Here is a 22,878-nt window from a genome sequence, read left to right as displayed (position 1 = left end):
ATTTCTTCATTTTTTCGTTCATTCGGCCTATCAGCATTTATTGAAACCCTACTCTGTCTTAGAGTGGAGTTGGGGTGACCAGAGAGTTGAGTGGGACTGGAGTTAAGCCTTGGAGGCGGAAGGAACTGCGAGCACAGAGGCGCAAAGCCGTAGGCTCGGGAGATGTGGGAGGATTGGGGAAGAAGGCGGTGGCTGCGGGGAGAAAACCAGGCCTGCTGAGGAGCCAGACTCGGTGGGGACTCGGTGGAAGCGAGGCAACGCAGCTCGGGCGGCATTGGTAGGTCAGGAGCTTTCCCGCAAGGCACCGCGCGCGCGCTTTCTGCCCAGAACTGCCCGAATTCCACGATCCGCTTATCCTGCAAAGTTTCTGCAAACGTTGTTTCCACCCATGCCCGCCTTGCTTGTTGGGATTTGAGGTTCAGAAGGCTTAGATTTGTTGTTTCCACGTGGGACCGGGGAGATCTTTCATTTCTTCTCCATACTAGTGAATGAGAGCGCTGGGCAAAAACCATTTCCTAAGGATTTTGGAAAATTTAGCCTGGAGAAGGAAAGAAAAGGCAACTCAGTAAAAGTTTTCAATTGAATTTATGTACATTGAAGAGAATGCTGTTCTACTGTCCTACAAATCCATAGGCAGAAAGAGAAAAAAGGATGACTAAATTGGGCTAGTGATTTGCGGGTGCGTGTACACACAGAGGTGGGGTGATGGTGATAGTGGTGGTGGTGAAGCATATAGAAAATAGGTCCAGTTTTAGACATTTTTAAATGACTCTTGTGACCCAGGAAGGTGGTGAGTGATAAATCCAGTCCTTCTAATTTTGTAGACAGGCAACTGGATAGATGAGTTGTTTTTTTTTTTTTTTAAAGATTTTATTTATTTATTTGACAGAGAGAGACAGTGAGAGAGGGAACACAAGCAGGGGCAGAGGGAGAGGGAGAAGCAGACTTCCCACAGAGCAGGGAGCCCGATGTGGGGCTCGATCCCAGGAGGATCATGACCTGAGCCGAAGGCAGACGCTTAACGACTGAGCCACCCAGGTGCCCCTAGATGAGGTTTTTAATGGGATTCAGATGGGTCTCAGAGAGAATGTTTGTTTCAAAATTAATCGACTCAACAACAACAAAAATCCAAACAAAAATGAGTCAAGTTCTTGAGTAAACATTTCTCAAAAAAGATGTACAAATGGCCAATAAAGTACATGAAAAGATGCTCAACATCACTAAACATTAGGGAATCACAAATCAGAAATACAATGAGATGTCACCTCACATACTTAGGGATGGCCACTATAAAAAAAACAAAACAAAACAGAAAATAACAAGCGTCAGTGAGGATGTGGAGAAATTGGAATCCTTGTGCACTGTTGATGAGAATGTAGAACAGAATAGCCACTGTGGAAAACAGGACAGTGGTTCTTCAAAAGATTAAACATAGAATTACCATATGATTCAGCAATTCTACTTCTGGATATATACCGCAAAAAAGTGAAAATGGGGACTCAGATATTTATACACTCATGTTCATAGCATCATTATTCACCATAGCTAAAAAATGGAAAGCAAACCAAGTATCCATTGACGAATAAGTGGATAAGCAAAATGTGAGATATACATATGACAATGTTATTCAGCCCTTCAAACAAACAAATAAACAAAAAAAAGACGGAATGTTATTCAGCCTTAAAAAGGAAGGAAATTCTGACATAAGCTATAGCAAGGATGAACCTTGAGGACATTATGCTAAATGAAATAAGCCAGTCACAAAAAGACAAATACTGTATGATTCCATTTATATGAGGTACCTAGAAGAGTCATAACAGATAGTAGAATTGTGTTTGCTAGGGGCTGACTGGGACAAGGAAATGGGGAGTTATTGTTTTTAAAAAAATTTTCTTTTGTTTTCTTTTCCAAAAATTTTATTTATTTGAAAGAGAGTATGTGTTGATAAATGTTCAGACTTTTTTGTGTGTGTGTGTGCAGGTTTGCTATTACAGGTAATGCTGTAACAATCATCCTTGATATTGATATCTTTATAAATTGCATTCATTTCTTAGAATTCATTCTTAAAGGAGAGTGACTGGTTCAAACTGGATACAATTCCCATGGCAAATGATAACGCTGTTGAACTCACTGGGAAGCCTTCTGAGGCTTAGATGTTTAATTATTACGTAATTGCTATCCATGGAAAATGTGTCTTTTTGTCCTTACAACAGCAATATATGGGAGTACGTTTCCCTACAGCCTCATCAACAGAGTATGTTGTCAACAATTCGGAGTTTCTGCCAATCCATAGAGGAAAAGAAGTGCACTTTTAATTTTCATTTCCCTTATTTTGAGAAATGTTGAACATCTTTTCACATGTTAAAAGACCATTTGTATTTCTTTGGTCAACTATCAGTTCTGGTTCTTTTTGTAAATTAATATATCAGCGTTAAAGTTTCAAAATGGGTCTTGAATATCAATCAGTTTAGAATGTAAGTTCTGTGAAAATCAGGGCTTTCCATCTGTTTTATTCACTACTGTATCCCAGGTGTCTAGAAGGATACTTGGCACATGGCACATGCTCAATAAATATTTGTTGAATGAATGATGGGTTGTTGCTAGTCAGTAAGTGAGAGTCTGATGAGACAACTTTGAGCAAATAAATAAAAGTAATTTCAGGCTCTCCCAAGCTGAGGCTTGTAGGGTTTTTTGGTTTTTTTTTTTTTTTTAAAGATTTTATTTATTTATTTGACAGAGAGAATGAGAGAGAGAGCACATGAGAGGGGGGAGGGTCAGAGGGAGAAGCAGACTCTCTGCCGAGCAGGGAACCCGATGCGGGACTCGATCCCGGGACTCCAGGATCATGAGCTGAGCCGAAGGCAGTTGCTTAACCGACTGAGCCACCCAGGCGCCCGCTTGCCTAACATCCTTTTTTTTTTGTTTGCGGGAGAGAGAATGAGAGAGAGCACGAGAGGGGGGAGGGTCAGAGGGAGAAGCAGACCCCCCACTGAGCAGGGAGCCTGATGCGGGACTCGATCCAGGGACTCCAGGATCATGACCTGAGCCGAAGGCAGTCGCTTAACCAACTGAGCCACCCAGGCGCCCTGGTTTGTTTTTTAATTGTGGTAAAATACAACACAAAATTTCCAGTCTTAACCATTTTTAAGTACACAGTTCAGTAGTGTTAAGGACATTCTCATTGTTGTGCTACTGTCACCACCACCCATCCATGGAGCTCTTTTCATGAGCTGCAGAACTAAAGCTCTGTACTCATTAAACAGTAGCTCCTCATTCCCTCAGCTCTGGCAACCAGCATTCTGGTCTATTAAAGTCTATTGCGTATCTTTGGAGAAATGGTCTATTTGACCATTTTTAATTTTTTTTTAAGTTGTAGGAGTTCTTTATATATTCTGGATATCAATCTCTTATCAGATATATTATTTGCAAATATTTTCTCCATTTCCATGGGTTGCCTTTTCACTCTGTTGATAATGTCCTTTGATGCACAGAAGTTTTTACTTTGGTGAAGTCCAACTTATCTTTTTGTTGTTGTTGTTGTTGTTACCTGTACTTTTGGTGTCATATCTGAGAAATCATTGCCAAATCCAATGTCATGAGGTTTTTTCTCCTGTTTTCTTTTAACTTCTAAATGGCACTTTTTTTTTTTCCCTCCGTAGGTTCTACTACAGAGATATCAAAATAATGGTAGAATATGTCCCCTGCAGGGTACCCTTGATACATGCACAAGAGCTGGCCGTTTCTAGGCATTACTAAAGAGTCAGGACTCTAGGGGCACCTGGGTGGCTCGGTTGTTAGCGTCTGCCTTCGACTCAGGTCATGATCCCAGGGTCCCGGGATCAAGCCCCGCATCGGGCTCCCTGCTCAGCGGGGAGCCTGCTTCTCCCTCTCCCACTCCTCCCTGCTTGTGTTCCCTCTCTCGCTGTCTCTCTCTCTGTCAAAAAATAAATAAAATCTTTTTTTTTAAAGATTTATTTATTTATTTGAGAGAGCGAGAATGAGAGAGAGAGAGAGAGTACATGAGTGGGGGAGGGTCAGAGGGAGAAGCAGGCTCCCCGCCGAGCAGGGAGCCCGATGCGGGACTCGATCCTGGGACTCCGGGATCATGACCTGAGCCGAAGGCAGTCGCCCAACCAACTGAGCCACCCAGGCGCCCAAAATAAATAAAATCTTAAAAAAAAAGAGTCAGGACTCTGGTGATTGCACGCTTCAAGCTGGTGGATCAGAATACTTTGACAGTAAATCTTAGAGCCTTTTGTTCTTCTCAGCTGGGCTTACTTGTGGCTTAGTAATTAGAGCCGAGTGTTCACTGCCACAAGTGTTGTTTATTTTTCTAGTTACTTTTGGATCTGGAGTCGTTGTTCTGAAAGTTGAGGGTTCTAAATATGTTATAGCTGAGGTTTTTACTGTTCATGTCCTAGCTTGTTAGGAAATGACAGAATAACTAAAGGTCTGAGTTCTCTCCCATTCTTCTTTTTTTTTTTCCCTCCCTGGAATCTTCACTATCACTTTCAGTGATAAAACTAGTTTCTATAGGTATAACAATCCTCTTTGTCTTCCAAGCTGAGAGTTGAGGAAAAAAATATCCTCTAAACCTTCTATAGTTCAGACAAAACAGACTGGGATTATTCAAAAGAAACTTCACTCAAAAATTTAAGGGAATAAGTGCCTGGGTGGCTTAATGGTAAGCATCTGGCTCTTGATATCTGCTCAAGTTGTGGTCTCTAGGTGTGAGATTGAGCCCTGTGTTGGGCTCCACACTCAGCTGGGAGTCTGCTTCTCTCTCTCTCTCTCCCCCTCTCTCCCTCCCTCCGCCCCTCCCCCCTCCCCCACCCCTGCTTGCGTGTGCACGCAGGCTCTCTCTCTAAAACAAACAAATAAATAAATCTTTAAAAAAACTTAAGGGTAGAGAAGAAGGGAGGGGAAAAAAGGGAAAATAGTCATTGACATAAAATACTTGGGCTGGGCCTTGATAAGATGCCGGAGTTGGGCACCACCACCCCCTAGAGGTCATTGCTGTGTTGTGCACCAACCTATTCTGCAATTACCTTAGACTTCTTCAGGTACCTTTTTTTTTTTAAGATTTTATTTATTTGACAGAGAGAGAGCACAAGCAGGGAGAAGCAGGTTCCCCATTGAGCAGGGAGCCCCATGCGGGACCCGATCCCAGGACACTGGGATCATGACCTGAGCAGAAGGCAGCTGCCTAACCTACTGAGCCACCCAGGCGCCCCTGAGACCAGTTTTCTTGAAGATGGCTTGAGCTTTGTGGATGGGGAGAGAGCCAATAGGGTTCCTGAGACAGCATTGCCAAGAGAAAAAAAGTATGGTTAATAGATCAGCTTGATTATCAGAGTCTTGAATCCTGGTGGAGCAGGGATTGTAGGAACAGTGTGACCCTATACCTGACATGCTCTTTATTCAGTCCCCCCCCAAGGGACATGTGTGCTTCTGGAGGCGGAGGGCTGTGGTGTGAAGGAGAGGAAGCAGGTAGGGTGACCAGCTGTCCCTGTTGTCCAGGACTATCCCAATTTTAGCACTGAAATTCCTGCATCCTGGACTCAAGGAAACTCTCAGTCCTTGGAAAACTGAAATGTTTGGTTACCACAGAGGCAGGTCACTAGGTGCCTGTGGTTCTGCTGTGGTAACTCCCTCCTAAAGAGCCTACCCGGAGGGGCGCCTGGGTGGCTCAGTCGTTAAGCGCCTGCCTTCGGCTCAGGTCATGGTCCCAGGGTCCTGGGATTGAGCCCCGCATCGGGCTCCCTGCTCAGCGGGAAGCCTGCTTCTCCCTCTCCCACTCCCCCTGCTTGTGTTCCCTCTCCCATTGTGTCTCTTTCTGTCAAATAAATAAATGAAATCTTTAAAAAAGAAAAATTAAGAGCCTACCTGGAGAAATAACTAGAGGTTCCCTAATACCTGGACAAGAAGGAGATCCTGAGTCTGGTGGGCCAGAGGATGTTAGCAACACTGTGGCACTTACTGGTGGCAGAACTGCAAAACACCAAAGACAAAAAAAAATTAAAGGCAGTCAGAGAGAAAATATATATTATCTAAAGGGGAACAAAAATTAGATTGACTTCACTAGAGCACAAATGGAAGCCAGAAAATAGCATAACATCTTTAGTTTATTTTATTCTACTTTTTAGAAGATTTTATTTATTTATTTGACACAGAGAGAGAGAGCGAGCACAAGCAGGGGGAGCGGCAGGCAAAGGGAGAAGGAGAAGCAGGTTCCCCGTGGAGCAGGGAGCCCTATGCAGGGCTCGATCCCAGGACCCCAGGATCATGACCTGAGCCGAAGGCAGACATTTAACTGACTAAGCCACCCAGGTGCCCCAGCATAACAATTTTTTTTTTAAGATTTTATTTATTTATTTGACAGAGAGAGACACAGCAAGAGAGGGAACACAAGCAGGGGGAGTGGGAGAGGGAGAAGCAGGCCTCCCGCCCAGCAGGGAGCCTGATGCATGCAGGGCAGGAAGCCCGATGCATGTGGGGCAGGGAGCCTGATGCGGGGCTCAATCCCAGGACCCTGGGATCTTGACCCCAGCCAAAGGCAGACGCTCAACGACTGAGCCATGCAGGCGCCCCCTAGCATAACATCTTTAAAGTGTTAAGAGAAAATATTGTCAACCTAGAATTCCCTTCCCAGAGAAATTATCTTTCAGGAACAAGGGTGAAATACATACATTTTCAGATCAACAAAAACATACCATTAATCAACAAAAGACCATTTTTAATGGAACTTCTTAAGTTCTACTGTCCAGGGCAATAGCCACTAGCCACATATGGCTATTTAAATTAAAATTATAAAAAATTCAGTAATGAGTCACATTTGCCACATTTCAAGTGATCAATAATCATATGTGGCCGGCAGCTTGTATATTGGACAATGCAGATATTGATTATTTCCACCATTTGGAACAGCATATTGAATAGCACTGTTAAAAGATATACCTCAAGCAGAAGGAGAAAATTCCAGAACAAAGGTCTGAGATGCAGAGTGGAAGATCTAGTAAAAAAAAATTGTAAATGTGTAAGTAAATCTAAACAAATATTGATGATATAAAATAATATTAATATCTAAATTGAGGGGGTTAAAAAAAGAAAGTGCTAAATTATACATATAAGTCAGGAAGGTGATGATTAGAGTTCAGACATTCTAAGATCTTATTATTATTCATGTAAAAACTGGATCAAAAACTAAAATTCAACAAAATGCTGTTTACAATCAACATACCTAAACATAAGGACTCAGAAATGCTGAAAGTAAAAAGATGAAAAAAGATACACCAGGCAAATACTATTCAAAACAAATCTGTTGGTAAATTTTACTAGAAATTAAAATGGTCACCTTGTAATGATAAAGCTTTAATTTGCCAGGAAGATAAAATGTTTCAAATTCTGTGGACCTAAAAATGAAGCTTCAAAGCCTATGAAGTAAAAACTGACAAAACAACAAGAAATAATCGACAAATCCACCCTTGTAGTAAAAGATTTTAAATAAAGCTCTCAGTATTTGGTAGATCAAAAAGATAAATGAATAAGGATACAGAAGACTTGAATATCACAATTAACCATATTGATTTAATAGATATATACAGATCACCATTCAATAAGTGACTAATACACATTATTATTTTTAAATAAATATTTATTTATTTTGACAGAGAGAGAGAGCACAAGCAGGGGGAGAGGCAGGCAGAGGGAGAGGGAGAAGCAGGCTCCCCACTGAGCTGGGAGCCCAATGCAGGGCTCGATCCCAGGATCCTGGGATCATGACCCAAGCTGAAGGCAGACATTCAACCGACTGAGCCACCCAGGCGCCCCAATAATACACATTATTTCCAGATGCCTGTGGAATGTTTGTGAGCATTAATCACACATAAAGCAAATCTCAACAGATATCAAGGAATTGGTGTTATACAGACCCTTTCCATGAAAATTATGGTCCTTTGAGCAACATCAGTATCACATGAAAGCCTGTTAGAAATGTATAAGCTTAAAAAAAAAAAAAAAAAAAAGGAATGTATAAGCTCAGCAGCACCTGGCTAGCTCAGTTGGTAGACCGTGTGACTCTTGATCTCAAGGTCCTGAGTCTGAGGCCCACCCTGGGCATGGAGCCTACTTAAAAAAAAAAAAAACCTGTAAAAATTCAGGCCTCCCTCCAAATCTCCTGGGTCAAAATCTGCATTTTGACAAGATCCCCGGAGGATTCATGTGTACATTAAAATTTGACACAAAGCAAGTTTTCTTGTTCCTTTTTTTTTTTTTAAGTTTTATTTATTTAAGTAATCTTTACACCCAATGTGGGGCTCAAACTCACAACCCCAAGATTAAGAGTCACATGCTCTGCCAATCCAGCCAGCCAGGCTCCCCATAGAAAAGCCTTTTTTTTTTTTTTTAATGTAAACTCTAAGCCTAATGTGGGGCTTGAACTCACAACAACACAAAGCATGTTTCTAACTACAGTGTAATTAAGTTAGAAATCAATAACATGAAGATAATTAAGAAAACTCCATATATTTGGAAATTAAAAACACCTCTGAAAATAGTTATACAAACATATATATATTCTGTGTATATCCTATGACATATGATCATATACATATATATGATACTGTTTATTCCATCTACAATCTTTGTGTATTTGTCAACCCTGGTTGGTTCCCTGAATCTGTAACCCCAAAATTGAGAATCACTGCCTCAAACTTTGTGTCATAATAGTTTAATTGTAGATAATATTTTAAGAGCCAGTAATGTGCTTTTTTTCTCTATCTTTCTGAATACATGACATCAACATAGTTGGTTTGAGGCCTGCATCTGCCTGAGAAGAGATGAGGATTTGTAACAGAAAGGAGGCAAAAGGAAAGAAACAAGCAGTTTTTTTTTTTAAGATTTTATTTATTTGAGAGAGAGAGAAAGTGAGCAAGAGAACACAAGCAGGGGGAGGGGCAAAGGGAGAGGGAGAAGCAGACTCCCTGCTGAGCAGGGAGCCCAAGGACATGGGGCTAGATCCCAGGACCCTGGGATCATGACCAGAGCTGAAGGCAGAACCACCCAGGTGCCCCCCTATGTGTTTTTCTAAGAGTTTTAGTTTTTACTTTTAGTCTGTGATACACTTTGAGTTAATTAAAAAAAAATTTTATTTTTAAGATTTTATTTATTTGAGAGAGAGTCACAGAGATAGCGAGAGAGAGCACGAGCAGGAAGGAGAGGGAGAAACAGACTCCCCGCTGAACAGGGAGCTAACTCCGGGCTCAATCCCTGGACCCTGGGATCAAGACCCGAGCCAAAGGCAGACGCTTAGCCCACTGAGCCACCCAGGCGCCCCTGAGTTAATCTTTTTAAAGTTTTTTTTTTTTTTTTAATTCATTTGAGAGAAAGAGAGAGCGTGAGCAAGAGCAGGAGCAGTGGGGAGGGTCAGAGGAAGAGGGAGAAGCAGATTCCCTGCTGAGCAGGGAGCTGGACCAGGGGCTTGTTGAGTCCAGGACTCTGGGATCATGACTTGAGCCGAAGGCAGATGCTTAACGGCTTAACTGACTGAACCTCCCAGGCACGCCTGAGTTAATTTTTGTGTATGGTGTGAGTTGGGGATCCAAAGTCATTCTTTTGCATATTGAAATCTAGTTGTTCCACCACCATTTGCTGGAAAAATTATTGTTTGTCTACTTTGGTTTTTTTTTTTTTAAAGATTTTATTTATTTATTTGAGAGGGAGAGTGCATAAGCAGGGTAAGCAGCAGAGGGAGAGGGAGAAGCAGGCTCCCTGCAGAGCAGGGAGCTTGATGGGGGGGGTGCTCCATCCCAAGACCCTGAGATCATGACCTGAGCTGAAGGCAGACGCTTTTTTTTTTTTAAGATTTTTATTTATTTATCTGACAGAGAGAGACACAGCGAGAGAGGGAACACAAGCAGGGGGAGTGGGAGAGGGAGAAGTAGGCTTCCTGCTGAGCAGGGAGCCCCATGCGGGGCTCAATCCCAGGACAGCCACTTAACGACTGAGCCACCCAGGCGCCCCTGAAAGCAGACGCTTAACGGACTGAACCACCCAGGCGCCCCTTATTGTCCACTTTGAATTATTTCGGTCCCTTTGTTTTTTAAGATTTATTTTTTTATTTGAGAGAGAGTGAGAGTGGGGGGAGGGGTAGAGGGAGCGAATCCTCAAGCGGTTCCTGGCTGAGCACAGAGGCCCCCTACCCCCCCCAAGCACAGGGCTCAATCCCAGGACCCTGAGATCATGACCTGAGCTGAAATCAAGAGCTGGCCGCTTAACTACCTGAGCCACCCAGGCGCCCCTATCTTGGTCCCTTTGTAAAAATTAAATTAATCATAAATGTTAGGGTTTGTTTATGAACTCTCAATTCTATTTCATTGATCTCTATGCCTATTTTTATGTCAGCAACACACTATCTTGATTATTTTAGTTTGTAATAAGTTTTGAAATCAGAAAGTGTAGGACTACCAACTGTGTTCTCTTCCATGATTATTTTGGCTATTCTGAGTCTCTTGCATTTCCATATGAATTTTAGAATCAGCTTGTCAATTTCTACAGAAAAGGCAGCTAGGATTTTGATAAGGATTTTGTTGAATTTGTAGGTTAATTTGGGAAATATGGCCATCTTCACAATATTAAGTTTTCCAAATCTAGAACATGATGTATGTTTCCATTTATTTAGATCCTCTTTAATTTTTTCAGCAGTGTTTTGTAGTTTTCAAAATATAAGTCTCATACTTCTTTTGTTAGGTCTATTCCTAAATATCCTATTTTTTATGATTCCTAATTTTATTTTCAGGTTATTTATTGCTAATGTATATAAATATAATGCTTTTTGTATATTGATTTTGTAGCCTATAATCTTGCTGAACTCATTTACAGTTATACTTCATTTTATTGCACTTAGCTTTATTGCAATTCACAGATTTTGTTTTTTACAAATTGAAGATTCGTGGCAACCCTACATCGAACAAGTCTGTCAGTGCCGTTTTTCAAATTAGCATTTGCTCACTTTTTGTCTCTGTCACATTTTGGTAATTCTCTCAATATTTCAAGCTTTTTCATTGTTATATTTGTTATGATGACCTGTGATTAGTGATCTTTGGTGTTGCTATTATAATTGTCCTGGGGTGCCACAAACTGTGCCCATATAAGATGGCCAACTTAATAAATGTGTGTGTTCTGATTGCGCCACCAATTGGCTATACCCCCGTCTCTCTCCCTTTCCTCTGATTCCCTATTCCTTCAGACACAATATTGAAATTAGGCCAATGGCCTTTAAGTGTTCAAGTGAAAGGAAGAGTCATACTTCTCTCACTTTAAACCAAAAGCTAGAAATGATTCAGCTTAGTGAGGAATGCATGTAAAAAGCTGAGACAGGTCAAAAGCTAGGCCTCTTGCACCAAACAGTTATCCAAGTTATGAATGCAAAGGAAAAGTTCGTGGGGCACCTGGCACAGTTGGATCAGTGTTGGACTCTTGGTTTTGGCTTGGGTCGTGATCTCAGGTTCGTGAGACTGAGCCCCGCATCGGGCTCTGTGCTCAGTGTGGAGTTTGCCTGGGTTTTTCTCTCCCTCTCCCTCTGCCCCTTTCCCCTGAGCACTCACTCTCTCAAATAAATAAAACTCTGAAAAGTTCTTAGAGAAAATGAAAAGTGCTACTAGAGGGAAACACATGAATGATAAGAAAGTAAAATAGCCTTATTGCTGATACGGAGAAAGTGAGTGGTCTGGATAGAAGATCAAATCAGCCACAGCATTCCCTTAAGCCAAAGCCTAATCCAGAGCAAGGCCCTAATTCTTCTCAACTCTATGCAGGCTGAGAGAGGCGAGGAAGCAGCAGCCGAAAAATGTGAAGCTAGCAAAGGTTGGTTCATGTGGCTTAAGGAAAGAAGCCATCTCCATAACATAAATGTACAACGGGGAACAGTGAAGTGCTGATGTAGAAGCTGCAGCAAGTTATCCAGAAGATCCAGCTAAGATAATTAATTAAGGTGGCTACCCTTAACGACAGATTTTCAAGGTAGATGGAACAGCCTTCTATTGGAAGAAGATCCACCTAGGACTTTCATAGCTAGAGAGGAAAAGTCAATGCCTGGCTTCAAAGCTTCAGAGAACAGGCTGAATCTCTTATAAAGGGCTAATGTAGCTGGTGACTTTAAGTTGAAGCCAGGGCTCATTTACCATTCCAAAAATCCTAAGGCCTTTAAGAATTATGCTAAATCTGCTCTACTTGTGCTCTATAAATGGAACAACAAAGCCTGGTTGACAGTACATCTGTTTATCTGTTATGGTTTACTAAGTATTTTAAGCCCACTATTGAGACCTACTGCTCAGAAAAAAAGATTTCTTTCAAAATATTACTGCTCATTGACAAAGTGTCTAGTCACCAAGAGCTCTGACAGAGATGTAGAAGGAGATTGATGTTGTTTCATGCCTGCTAACACAACATCCATTCTGTAGCCCATGGGTCAAAGAGTAATTTTGACTTTCAAGTCTTATTATTTAAGAAATACATTTTGTAAGGCTGTAGCTGCCATAGATAATGATTCCTCTGATGGATTTGGGCAAAGTAAATTGAAAACCTCTGGAAAGGAGTCACCATTCTAGATGCCACTAAGAATATTTGTGATTCATGGGAAGAGGTCAAAATATCAGCATTAACAGCAGTTTGGAAGAGGTTAATTCCAGCCATTATGGATGACAGGGAGGGGTTCAAGACTTCAGTGGGGGAAGTAACTGCAGGTGTAGTGGAAATAGCAAGAGAACTAGAATTAGAAGTGGAGCCTGAAGATGGGACTCAACTGCTGCGATCTCATGATAAAACTAACGGATGAGTAGTTGCTTCTTACGGATGAGCAGAGAAAGTGGTTTCTTGAAATGTAATCTGTTTCTGGTGAAGATGCTATGAAGATTGTTGAGATGACAACAAAGGTTTTAGAATACTACTAAACTGAGGATTGGAGAGGACTGTCTCCAATTTTGAAAGAAGTTCCACTGTGGGTTAAATGCTATCAAACAGCATTGAATGCTACAGAGAAATTGTTGTGAAAGAGAAAGTCAGTTGATGTGGCAAACTTTACTGTTGTCTTCAAGAAATTGCCGCAGGCACCCCAGCTTTCAGCAACCACCACCCTGAGCAGTCAGCAGCCATCAGCATTGAGGCAAGATCCTCCGAAGCCAAAAGATTACAACTTGCTGAAAGCTCAGATGATGGTTAGCATGTTTTAGCATAAAGTATTTTTAAATTAAGGTATGTACTTTTTAAAGATTTATTTATTTATTTATTTATTTGAGAGAGAGCATGAGTTGGAAGGGGAACAGAGGGAGAGGGAGAAGCAGACTCCCTGCTGAGCAGAGAGCCTGATGCGGGGCTCAATCCCAGGACCCTGCGATCATGATCTGAGCTGAAGGCAGATGCTCAACTGACTGAAATAGCTATAATGCTATTGCAAACTCAATAGACTACAGTATAGTGTAAACATAACTTATATCTACTGGGAAACCAAAAAATTTATTGACTCATTTTATTGTGGTATTTGCTTTATTGTGGTGGTCTGGAACCTAACCTGCAGTATCTTTGCAGTATGCCTATACAATAATGAAAAAGATGAATAAAAGAATCTACAAGTAAGAAATATGTCTTTCAAAATGCCAAAGAGGGGAGCCTGGGTGGTTCTGTAGGTTGAAGACCTACTCTTGGTTTCGGCTCAGGTCATGATCTCAGGGTCCTGGGATCGAGCCCTGCATTGGGCTCTGTGCTCAGCACAGAATCTGCTAGAGATTATCTCCCACTCTCTCTCTCTCTGCTCCTCCCCTGCTCATGCTCACTCTCTCTCTAAAATAAAAATAAATAAAACCTTAAAAAAATAAAATAAAATGCCTAAGAAAATTAAAACTTCCCAGACAGGACTGTTGTCACATTGGACTTGAAAGTAAGAGAATAGTCTGTTATGACATCAAAATTTTATCACAGGCAGAGGGATGTACAGGTGATATTTTGAAACTATCAGTCCTGAGTAGTTAATTTGCTACCTGAAAACATGATAAAGAACCAGAGATCTCTGCAGAATGATTTATTGGGACAAGTAAGCAAGCAGAGGAGGTGGGACTGCTATGGAAAAGATATAAGGAGAGCCTAGAGCCACATAGGAAGACTGAGGGAAGTCTACAGAATGCAGATACAAGAGGAAAATGTCTGGAGTTGGGTTGAAACTGATCAGTGGGGCTGGACTGAGATGCATGGAATGCATCAGGGAGCTGGTCATCTTTGGGCTATGACAGTCGATACTCAACAAGGCAAAAACCTGACTGGTCTCTGGAAGCCAGAAACAGTTCTGGGCTGGGATCTGCAGGAGCAGATAGACATCATGCCTAGGTGTTCCAGAGGATGATGATGGTGACCACGGAGGTGGCCATGAAGAGCAGGTAGAGGCAGAAGAGCAGGGTGTCCATCATGTGGCTGAACTGTACCCACAGGTTGACCAAGTGCTGCCTCTGAGTCTCATCTTCCTGCTGGGCCCTTGTTGACCCAGGATACCCATTTAACTCTGCCTCTCTGGGACCTGACACCTTTCCCACCAACTCCACAGGCTCCTTCACACCTACAGAGAGACAGAGACTCAGCCAGGACCCTGAAGTTCACCTGGGGAGGAAGGGGGACAGGGAAGGAGACAGGAGCAGAGAAATGACTGTGTGGGAAGAGGAAATGTATGCAGTGCTGAACCCTTACCAGGCAGGTGGGCCGGGGAGAGGCCCAGGCCTTTATTTCTCTTCTGGGGTGCAGTGGGGCAGCATTTCATTGGGCTGGTGCAGCAAAGGAGAAGAGAATGAAGCCACTGAGGCATGGGTGGGGGCTGGGTGGTGGCCAGGTACAGCAGGTAGGTGATGAAGATGGTCTCTAGCAGTCTGACCACCATCAGGGACAGACGCAGGGCAAAGTAGACACCTGGAGGAAAGGTAGGCCTACATGTGGGCCAGAGGCACCAACCTAGGACTTCTCTCTTCCAATCCTATCCTGGCAAGCATAGAGTCTCCTTTTCTCAGTATATCTCCCTTCCCTGAGCTAGTTCAGTCAATCCTTCCCACCCTTTTTTCCCAAAGACTGGAGAGGCCATAATGATAAGGGGGGTTCCACTGGTGGGGAGTAAGTCATTCATCATGAGTAGGAAGACGTTGTAGCCCAGCAGAAGGGTTATCTTGAATGGGGCACGATTCCGGCTTTCTGCTGGCAGGTAGAAGCTGACAGCGTCGATGGCAATCAGAAAGCCACTGGGCACCAGGAGGTTTATGATGTAGAGTCTGGGCCTGCGCCTGATGGCCACCTTGGGAGAAGAAAGAGAGGGAAGTGGATAAGAGATTTGGAGTCTGCCAGGAATAGTAGTGATTGTGCCTCTGCCTTTCTTGTTGTTCTAATATCACCCTGAGATCTGGAGATATGCAGAATGCAGCTTCATAATTAAGTATAGAACCTGCCACGGGCAAATTAGGCAAGAGCAGTGAGCTTTAGGAAAAAGAGTGTGGCTGGACAGCCAAGAGAGAAGGTTCAGGTCTGGCAGAAGTAAAACTGAAGCTTGGGAAATACCCACTTGGTGGAGATTTTAGGTAAAGATAGAAGCAAGGAAGGAAGGAAAAAGCAAAGGCCTCTGAACTCACATAGAACATGATCTGATCATATAGGCTGGTACCCAGGGATATCTTTGGGGTGGCCTTGTTGATGCCCAGGAGCTCCCACTCTCCATGGGTTTGAACGATGTCCCGGGATGTGTCTGCTATTTCCCACACTTCTTTCTCCATGCCGAGCAACATGTTCTCCACTGAAAGGGAGATCCAGATAGTTTCCCAAGGATACAGTTTCCTGTTGACTCAACTGCACTCTCTTTTTCCATCTTTTCATTAAACACATATTTTTGAGTATCTACCATATGGCAGAAACTTTGAAAGAGCTTGGGATGGTAATCAGCAAGATAGATTTGTGTTCTGCCTTTATGGAAAATATTTAAACATCCGTAGATGCTTTTTTTTTTTTTAAAGATTTTATTTATTCATTTGAGACACAGAGATACAGAGAGAGAGAGAGAAAGCATGAGCAGGGAGAGAGGCAGAGGGAGAGGGAGAAGCAGGCTCCTCGCTGAGCCAGGGGCTCGATCCCAGAATGCTGGGATCATGACCTGAGCCGAAGGCAGATGCTTAACCATCTGAGCCACCCAGGCGCCCCAACATCCGTAGATCCTTAATCTTTGCTCTACCCACACACCTTGGTCACCATTTGTTCATAATTTCTTTATATTTTATTTTCTGTTTTTTTTTTTTAAGATTTTATTTATTTATTTGACAGAGAGAGACACAGCGAGAGAGGGAACACAAGCAGGGGGAGTGGGAGAGGGAGAAGCAGGCCTCCCTGCTGAGCAGGGAGCCCGATGTGGGGCTCGATCCCAGGACCCTGGGATCACGACCTGAGCCGAAGGCAGACGCTTAACGCCTGAGCCACCCAGGCGCCCCGATTTTCTGTTGTTTTATTGGTTGCTCTCATTCACCCACATCCCTGAGACTCCATTGCAACTTACCTGTGTAGAGAAATGAGCTGAAGGTAAGTGTGCAGTTCTGCTGGTCAAAAGGGAAGTAGAAGATATCCAGGCTACAGATGCTGGCCACCTTCATGGGTTTCTTATATCTGATGCGACCTTCATTACTTAATATGCCGTGAGGCCTTTTGGGGTCTTATCTACATCCATGCTGTAAGAGAGATGGGGTGGGATGCAGGTGTTATGGTTTTTCCTCTTACCTTTGTGGTCATTTCTCAGCCATTTAAGACCACTTGTAGTGGCTCCAGTGGTAGATTGTAAATTCTACTGATTCCAGAAAATGGCATTCCCTCTGCCTTTTCCCAGCCCTTAATACGCACAACTCAACGATGAAAATGTGTTGGAGCCATAGGTTCTTGGTTGCCACACTGATCTTCGTGATGCCCTCACATTCCTCTGGGTTCCATCTGATAAATGGGTTATCCCAGACCTAGAACCCAGGTGGAGGAGAGGTGAGAGCCTGATAGGAATCGAGGCTGTTTTTTCCTGTCCTTTGATTTTTCTTTAAAAAAGTTATGAAATATTTCCTGCACATAAAAAGTATATAAAATAATAAAATAAACATGTATTTCTATCACTAAACTTTGTGGAATAAATATTTTGATAAATTTACTTTGGCTTTTTTTCAAGAAATAAGAATTACAGATAGAATTGAGGCACTCTGCATTCATTTCTTCATAAATTTTGATCCCTCTCTTTTCCCATTTCTGTGAGAAATTACTGGTGATCAGAGAAATCCTCTCCTTTCATCAGTAGGAATGAGATTCAGAGATGAAAGATCAATAACTTAGCCTCTCTGAGCTAGAATTTCCCTAGTGTGAAATAAGGAGATTAGTAGATATCAAATGAAATAAGCCTTATCAATGGATTTTGAAACTGTAATGTTGTTCATAGGTATTATGTATTAGTATCTAGCATGGCTTCAAATGTCTTCCAGACCCCTTTCACCGGTCTTTATTGCAAGGAGACCTTGAACAAGCCAGTGGGTTCTTTGAAGCCAAGAGACTTAGTGGTCTTCCTCTCCTTGGTAGGTGCCAGGCACCACCCTCGTCTCTAGGATGACCTTTCCAAACTCTCTTTTCCAAGTCTGGCAACCTTCTTTGAAAACTGTTTTCAAGGATTATCTAATTCTGTGGGCTTGTCCAGTCTCAGGACACTCTCAACAGCAGCTGCAGTTTGTGGAACCACAGCCACAAGAGAGGGCTCTATGCAGATTAAATAAAGACTTGTACTAGGTCAGTGCTTCTCAACTCTCACTTTGCATATAAAATACCCGGGGATCATATTAAACTGTAGATTCTGATTCAGTAGGTTGGGTGACTAACTCATCCTGATTTGCTCAGGATTTTGCTGGTTTTTGCATTGAAAATTTCATGTCCTGAGAATTCCTCAGTCTTGGGCATGTTGGGATGGTTGGTCATGCTGGGTGGCACCCAAAATTGTGTGCATTTCTAGGCTTCCAGGTGGTGCAATCAACCAGTGCTGCTCATCTGGGAACTACACTTTGAGAGCAAGATTAGGTGATCATTACTATTATTCCTCTCCTCTCTCCTTCCCTTCAACCATGCTTTTCAAATTGGAAACTTATGTCATTTACTTTCATTTTTTCTCCTCTTGTTTTCTAATTAGTGCACTTAAGATACAAACTTTCTACTGAGTTATACTTTGGCTATATTCATAGATTTTCATATGTAATTTCTCATTAGTTCGTAATTTCTATTTAATTGTTTTATTTTCTCTTTATTATTTATTTATTTATTTTTAAAAGATTTTATTTATTTATTTGAGAGAGAGAGACACAGCGAGAGAGGGAACACAAGCAGGGGGAGTGGGAGAGAGAGAAGCAGGCTCCCCGAGGAGCAGGGAGCCCGATGCGGGGCTCGATCCCAGGACCCTGGGATCATGACCTGAGCTGAAGGCAGACGCCCAACAACTGAGCCACCCAGGTGCCCCTTTCTCTTTATTTTTTAAAGATTTATTTTATTTATTTGAGAGAGAGAGAGAAAGAAAGATCACACCAGTGCACACGCAGTGGGGACAGACAGCGGGAGAGGGAGAGAGAGTCTCAAGCAGACTCTGAACTGAGAGCGAGCCTGATGCAGGGCTCGATCTCATTACTCTGAGATCACAACCTGAGCCTAAACCAAGAGTCAGACTCTTAACTGACTGTGCTACCCAGGCGCCCCTGTTTTATTTTCTCTTTAGCCCAAAGTATTTGGAAGTTTAATTTAAATTCCCACGAAATAAGGTTTTCTTGGGGAGTGCTATCTTTTTCTGGTTAGTTTCATTTTCTTGTATTGTGATCAGAGATTGTGGTCTAGATAATTTCTGCTTTCTCGACTTTATTGAGATCTTTGTGGCCAAAAATATGGTCAGTGTGGGACAATATTCCATTTGTGTCAGAAGAGATTATGCATATTCATTGGCACAAAGTTCGATTTTTATTAAATCAAATTTCTTTCCTTTTTTTTTTTTTTTAAAGTAGGCTCCACACCTAGCGTGGAGCTCAACACACAAGCTTGAACTCAGGATCCTGAGATCAAGACCTGAGCCAATATCAAGAGTTGGATGCTCAACCAACTGAGCCACTCAGGCACCCCTAAATCAAATTTCTTAATTGTGCTGTTAAAAATCACAATATTTTTATTCTTTTTCTACTTGATTTTGAAAGCAGTATATTGAAGCCTCTCACCATGATTGTAGATTTTTCAATTTCTCCATCATGGGTTTCAAAGATATGTTGTTAGGTACATAAAGGTCATAATTATATATTTGTTTAAAATCCTTTCTGACTGTAAATGAAGGGAGAGAATGAACAGTATTGGCCATACCATTTCCAGCCACAGGAACGATGACAAGAGCTGTAGTTGTTCATCCTGTCAAAATAAATTTCCTGTTTTCAGTATGATGCTGGTAAGAAGTCTGTCCATTCCTCCCACTCCCCACTTCTGTTTATCAACCCTCAAGATATGTCAAAGTGGTGCTGCGATCAAGGCCGACATGTAGGTCAAGGATAAAAGCTTGATTAAAACACATGTTTTGGGCCATGGATGGGAGAGTTCACAAGAGGACTTCTCAATCCTGGCTGTATCTTAGAATCACTTGAGGAGCTTAAAAATACCAAAGTCTGGGTTCCATCCAATCAGAACCTCTGGGAGTGGAGCCTGAATAGTGGTGTGCAGCCATGGTAGAAAATCACTGGGTGAGAAGAAAAGAAATTCTCTTTTATGTGCTGTTATATCTCAGCCTGCTGAACCAGACACAATTTCTTTGAGGTCCCCCTTGGGCAAATGAAGCTGTAATGCGGACAAGGGCTTTTGGGGTTGCCTTGCCAGGGAAAGAAAAAATTAAGGGCTAGAGGGATTAGCACTCACCACATCTAGGATGGCAGACATAGTGAAGAAGATGTTGACTAGGGTGGGGATGCTGAAGTTGGTGACCGGACGGAAGGCCTTCCTGTCGAACACTGAATCCAGAACAGTGGGATACACCGCATGCTGGCCAGACCCTGAGCAGTTGTTGATGAAGGTACTGCTCCTTCCTGTAGTGGACATAGAATGTGTGAGGAGAGGGAGAGAAGTCTCATGTTGCCTATATGAGAGGGCCCTATGACAGGATCTTGGGGGTAGACTGTGATAATAATGATAGCTAACATTTATTGAGCATTGACTATGTAGCCAGGTATAGCCTAAGGACTTTAAACAAATTACCTCATTTAATCCTCCCAAGCCCCTAACAGGTAGAAATTATTTTTATCCTTATGTAATAAATGAGTCAACTGAGATGTGATGAGAGGAATTAAATTCCTGACATCAAATATTTAAGGGGCAGGAACTGGACTTGATCTGAACCCCAATTTGTTTGATGCTGCTGCAGCATACACCCCCAATGATGAGATAGAGAATGGGGGAGGAGGATCACCAAGAGAGGCCCAGATGCTGGGTGCTGCCCACCAAGGCCAGGGAGGATGTGTTGGGCTGGAAGGCAAATGATGGAAGCTAATGTGGTATGCTGAGTTAGGGCTCTGACCTTCTTCCTAATCTTTCTGTTTCCATGCAAAGCATGCCCAAATCTATATGCAAACCGAGCCCTAGGACAGTGATAGCCATTGGATAGGATTCCATGGGGGGGGTGGTGCCCAAAGAGAATGCACCTATTTCACCTTCACTGCCCCAAATTTCCTTCCTTCTCCCTATTTTGCTGCCCAACATTCTATCAGTTTTCTAGTTTGAGGCTTTCGAGGTGTTGCCTTCCCCTCTTTTCCGACTAATAAATATTCCAATTCTCTACTGGTAGAAATTTGTTAGAGAAACAACAACCTGGAATGAAAGAGAGAGTTGTGTGCCAATGACATGGAGCCTTATCCATTCCCAGAGTCACAGTGCTCTCCAGGCAAATCCTTGAATCATTCTATGAGCAATGAATATTCATTTGTCAAGCATGGTCTATGAGTGACCAGAGGAATATTTCTAATGTTTTCTACTGAGTAGACTAGGTGTACAATTTGTTCCTCTTTCTTGTACTGGCCTCTAAAGCCACCTCTGGTACAGCCCTCCCCTACTCCCCCTTATCCAGAAGTTATATGACAACCAAAGGGGAGAGATGACATTTCTTTCTTTCTTTTTTTTTTTTTTAAAGATTTTATTTATTATTTGACAGAGAGAATGAGAGAGAGAGAGCACATGAGAGGGGGGAGGGTCAGAGGGAGAAGCAGACTCCCCGCCGAGCAGGGAGCCCGATGCGGGACTCGATCCCGGGACTCCGGGATCATGACCTGAACTGAAGGCAGTCGCTCAACCGACTGAGCCACCCAGGCGCCTGAGAGATGACATTTATTGATACCTTTCAAATGCCAGGCAGCCACTGTGCTACTCACTTTCTCACTGAATCCTCACAACTCTGCAAGGTAGGTCCTATTTTACAGAGGAGGAAACTGGAGCTCAGAGAAGTCAAGCAATTTGCCCGAGATTACATAAGGAGCCAAGTGAGGGACCAAGATTCAAACCCAGGTTCATCTGTCTCCAAATCCCATGTTCTTTCCACTCTACCATGTTAACTCCCTGAAAAAGAAGCACACTCCATCTTCACTCTCCACCTGCTACCCTCTGGCATCTTACCTAACCTAGAGCACTTGGATCCTGTAGGTGGATGAGGATGTTATGGCTAAAAGTGAGCACTTTGCTACAATGGGGTGGGTTTCATAGCTGTAGAGAAAAAGAATCATACCTGTGTATAGAAAGATGGATGAAAAAAAAATTAAAAAAAAAAAAAAAGAAAGATGGATGGACATTTAGGCTAAATGGAAGAGAAGACAATCAGGGATGGTTCATGGGAAGAGAAATAGAAGTGTTCCTGTGTGGCACATCTCTGGAAGGATATTTTCTGTCTTTCAGGGAAGGAACTTCTATTCAGGCATTATTATGACAAAGTTATGAAATAACAATGCCCATTTTAGATAATCCCTGGGAGTTGGAGATTTGTAAGAAGTTTTTAGGTGTTTACAGAGAGTCTTTGCTCTTTTCCCTGTTGTTGCCCCTTTCTTACCTTGAAGTAGAAGACTGAGAACAAGGAAGAAGGGGAATCTCTTTTTGTGGAACCAGCTTCCTTCCATCTTCTTTGTCCAAATTCTTCTCCAGAAGTGTACCAGCACTCAGGAATTCCTAGATTAAAAGATCACAGGCCACACCTAGAGTCTAATTTTGAATACTGATAACATTGGTTGACCACTGACATTTGTTACCTTCCTGGAAAGAGAGTTCTGGTTGTCTTGTTCTTGCCCATGCTGGAGGTTCTGTTTGCTTTTAAGGCTTTCTCTCTTATATATTTCACTACAATGTGTATGGTTGTAGATTAGTTGATATGTATCACATTCAGACCTTTGTGTGATCTCTCAATCTGAAGACTCATTTCTTCAATTCTGGAAAATTCTCAGCCATTTAAAAAATAGTATATTCCCTCTACTTTTTCTCTTATTAGATACATGTTGAATCATTTCCTTTTACCTTACACTTCTTTAACCTCTCGTATTAGTTTCCCACTGCTGTTGTAACAAAGCATAAACTTAGTTGGCTTTAAAAAACACAGATTTATTATTTTACAGTTCTGTAAGCCAGAAGTCTGAAATGAGTCTCACAGAGCTAAAATCAATGTTTTGCCAGGGCTGCATTCCTTCTGGAGGCTCTAGGAGTGAATTCATTTCCTTGTCTTTTCCAGTTTTTAGAGGCTGCCTGCATTCTTTGGTTCATGGTCCCATTTTTCCATCTTTAAAACCAGCAACATTGGCAAGTCTTTTTCACACT

The 22,878-nt window shown here is 42.4% G+C and overlaps 2 protein-coding genes across 3 annotated transcripts in view; one reads left to right on the top strand and one right to left on the bottom strand.

The window, feature by feature from the left end:
* ABCC5 (ATP binding cassette subfamily C member 5) overlaps nt 1-22,878 on the top strand; it is a 165,823-nt gene that overhangs the window by 638 nt on the left and 142,307 nt on the right. The gene's annotated exons all lie outside the window — the stretch shown is intronic.
* On the bottom strand, nt 14,354-22,190 carry LOC145723423 (5-hydroxytryptamine receptor 3E-like). The gene is given in 9 exon segments (XM_081830464.1): nt 14,354-14,599; nt 14,728-14,945; nt 15,117-15,319; nt 15,651-15,811; nt 16,562-16,690; nt 16,693-16,730; nt 16,900-17,009; nt 19,954-20,120; nt 22,124-22,190. Coding segments are annotated over 9 exon segments (1,323 nt in total). The 3' UTR covers nt 14,354-14,369.

Source organism: Leptonychotes weddellii, chromosome 1 (genome assembly GCF_054177405.1).
Source record: "Leptonychotes weddellii isolate Sample4059 chromosome 1, ASM5417740v2, whole genome shotgun sequence".
In the NCBI taxonomy this organism is placed as follows: Eukaryota; Metazoa; Chordata; class Mammalia; order Carnivora; family Phocidae; genus Leptonychotes; species Leptonychotes weddellii.
Note: the sequence above shows the minus strand (reverse complement) of the source record. Positions and strands in the feature narration are given on the sequence as shown.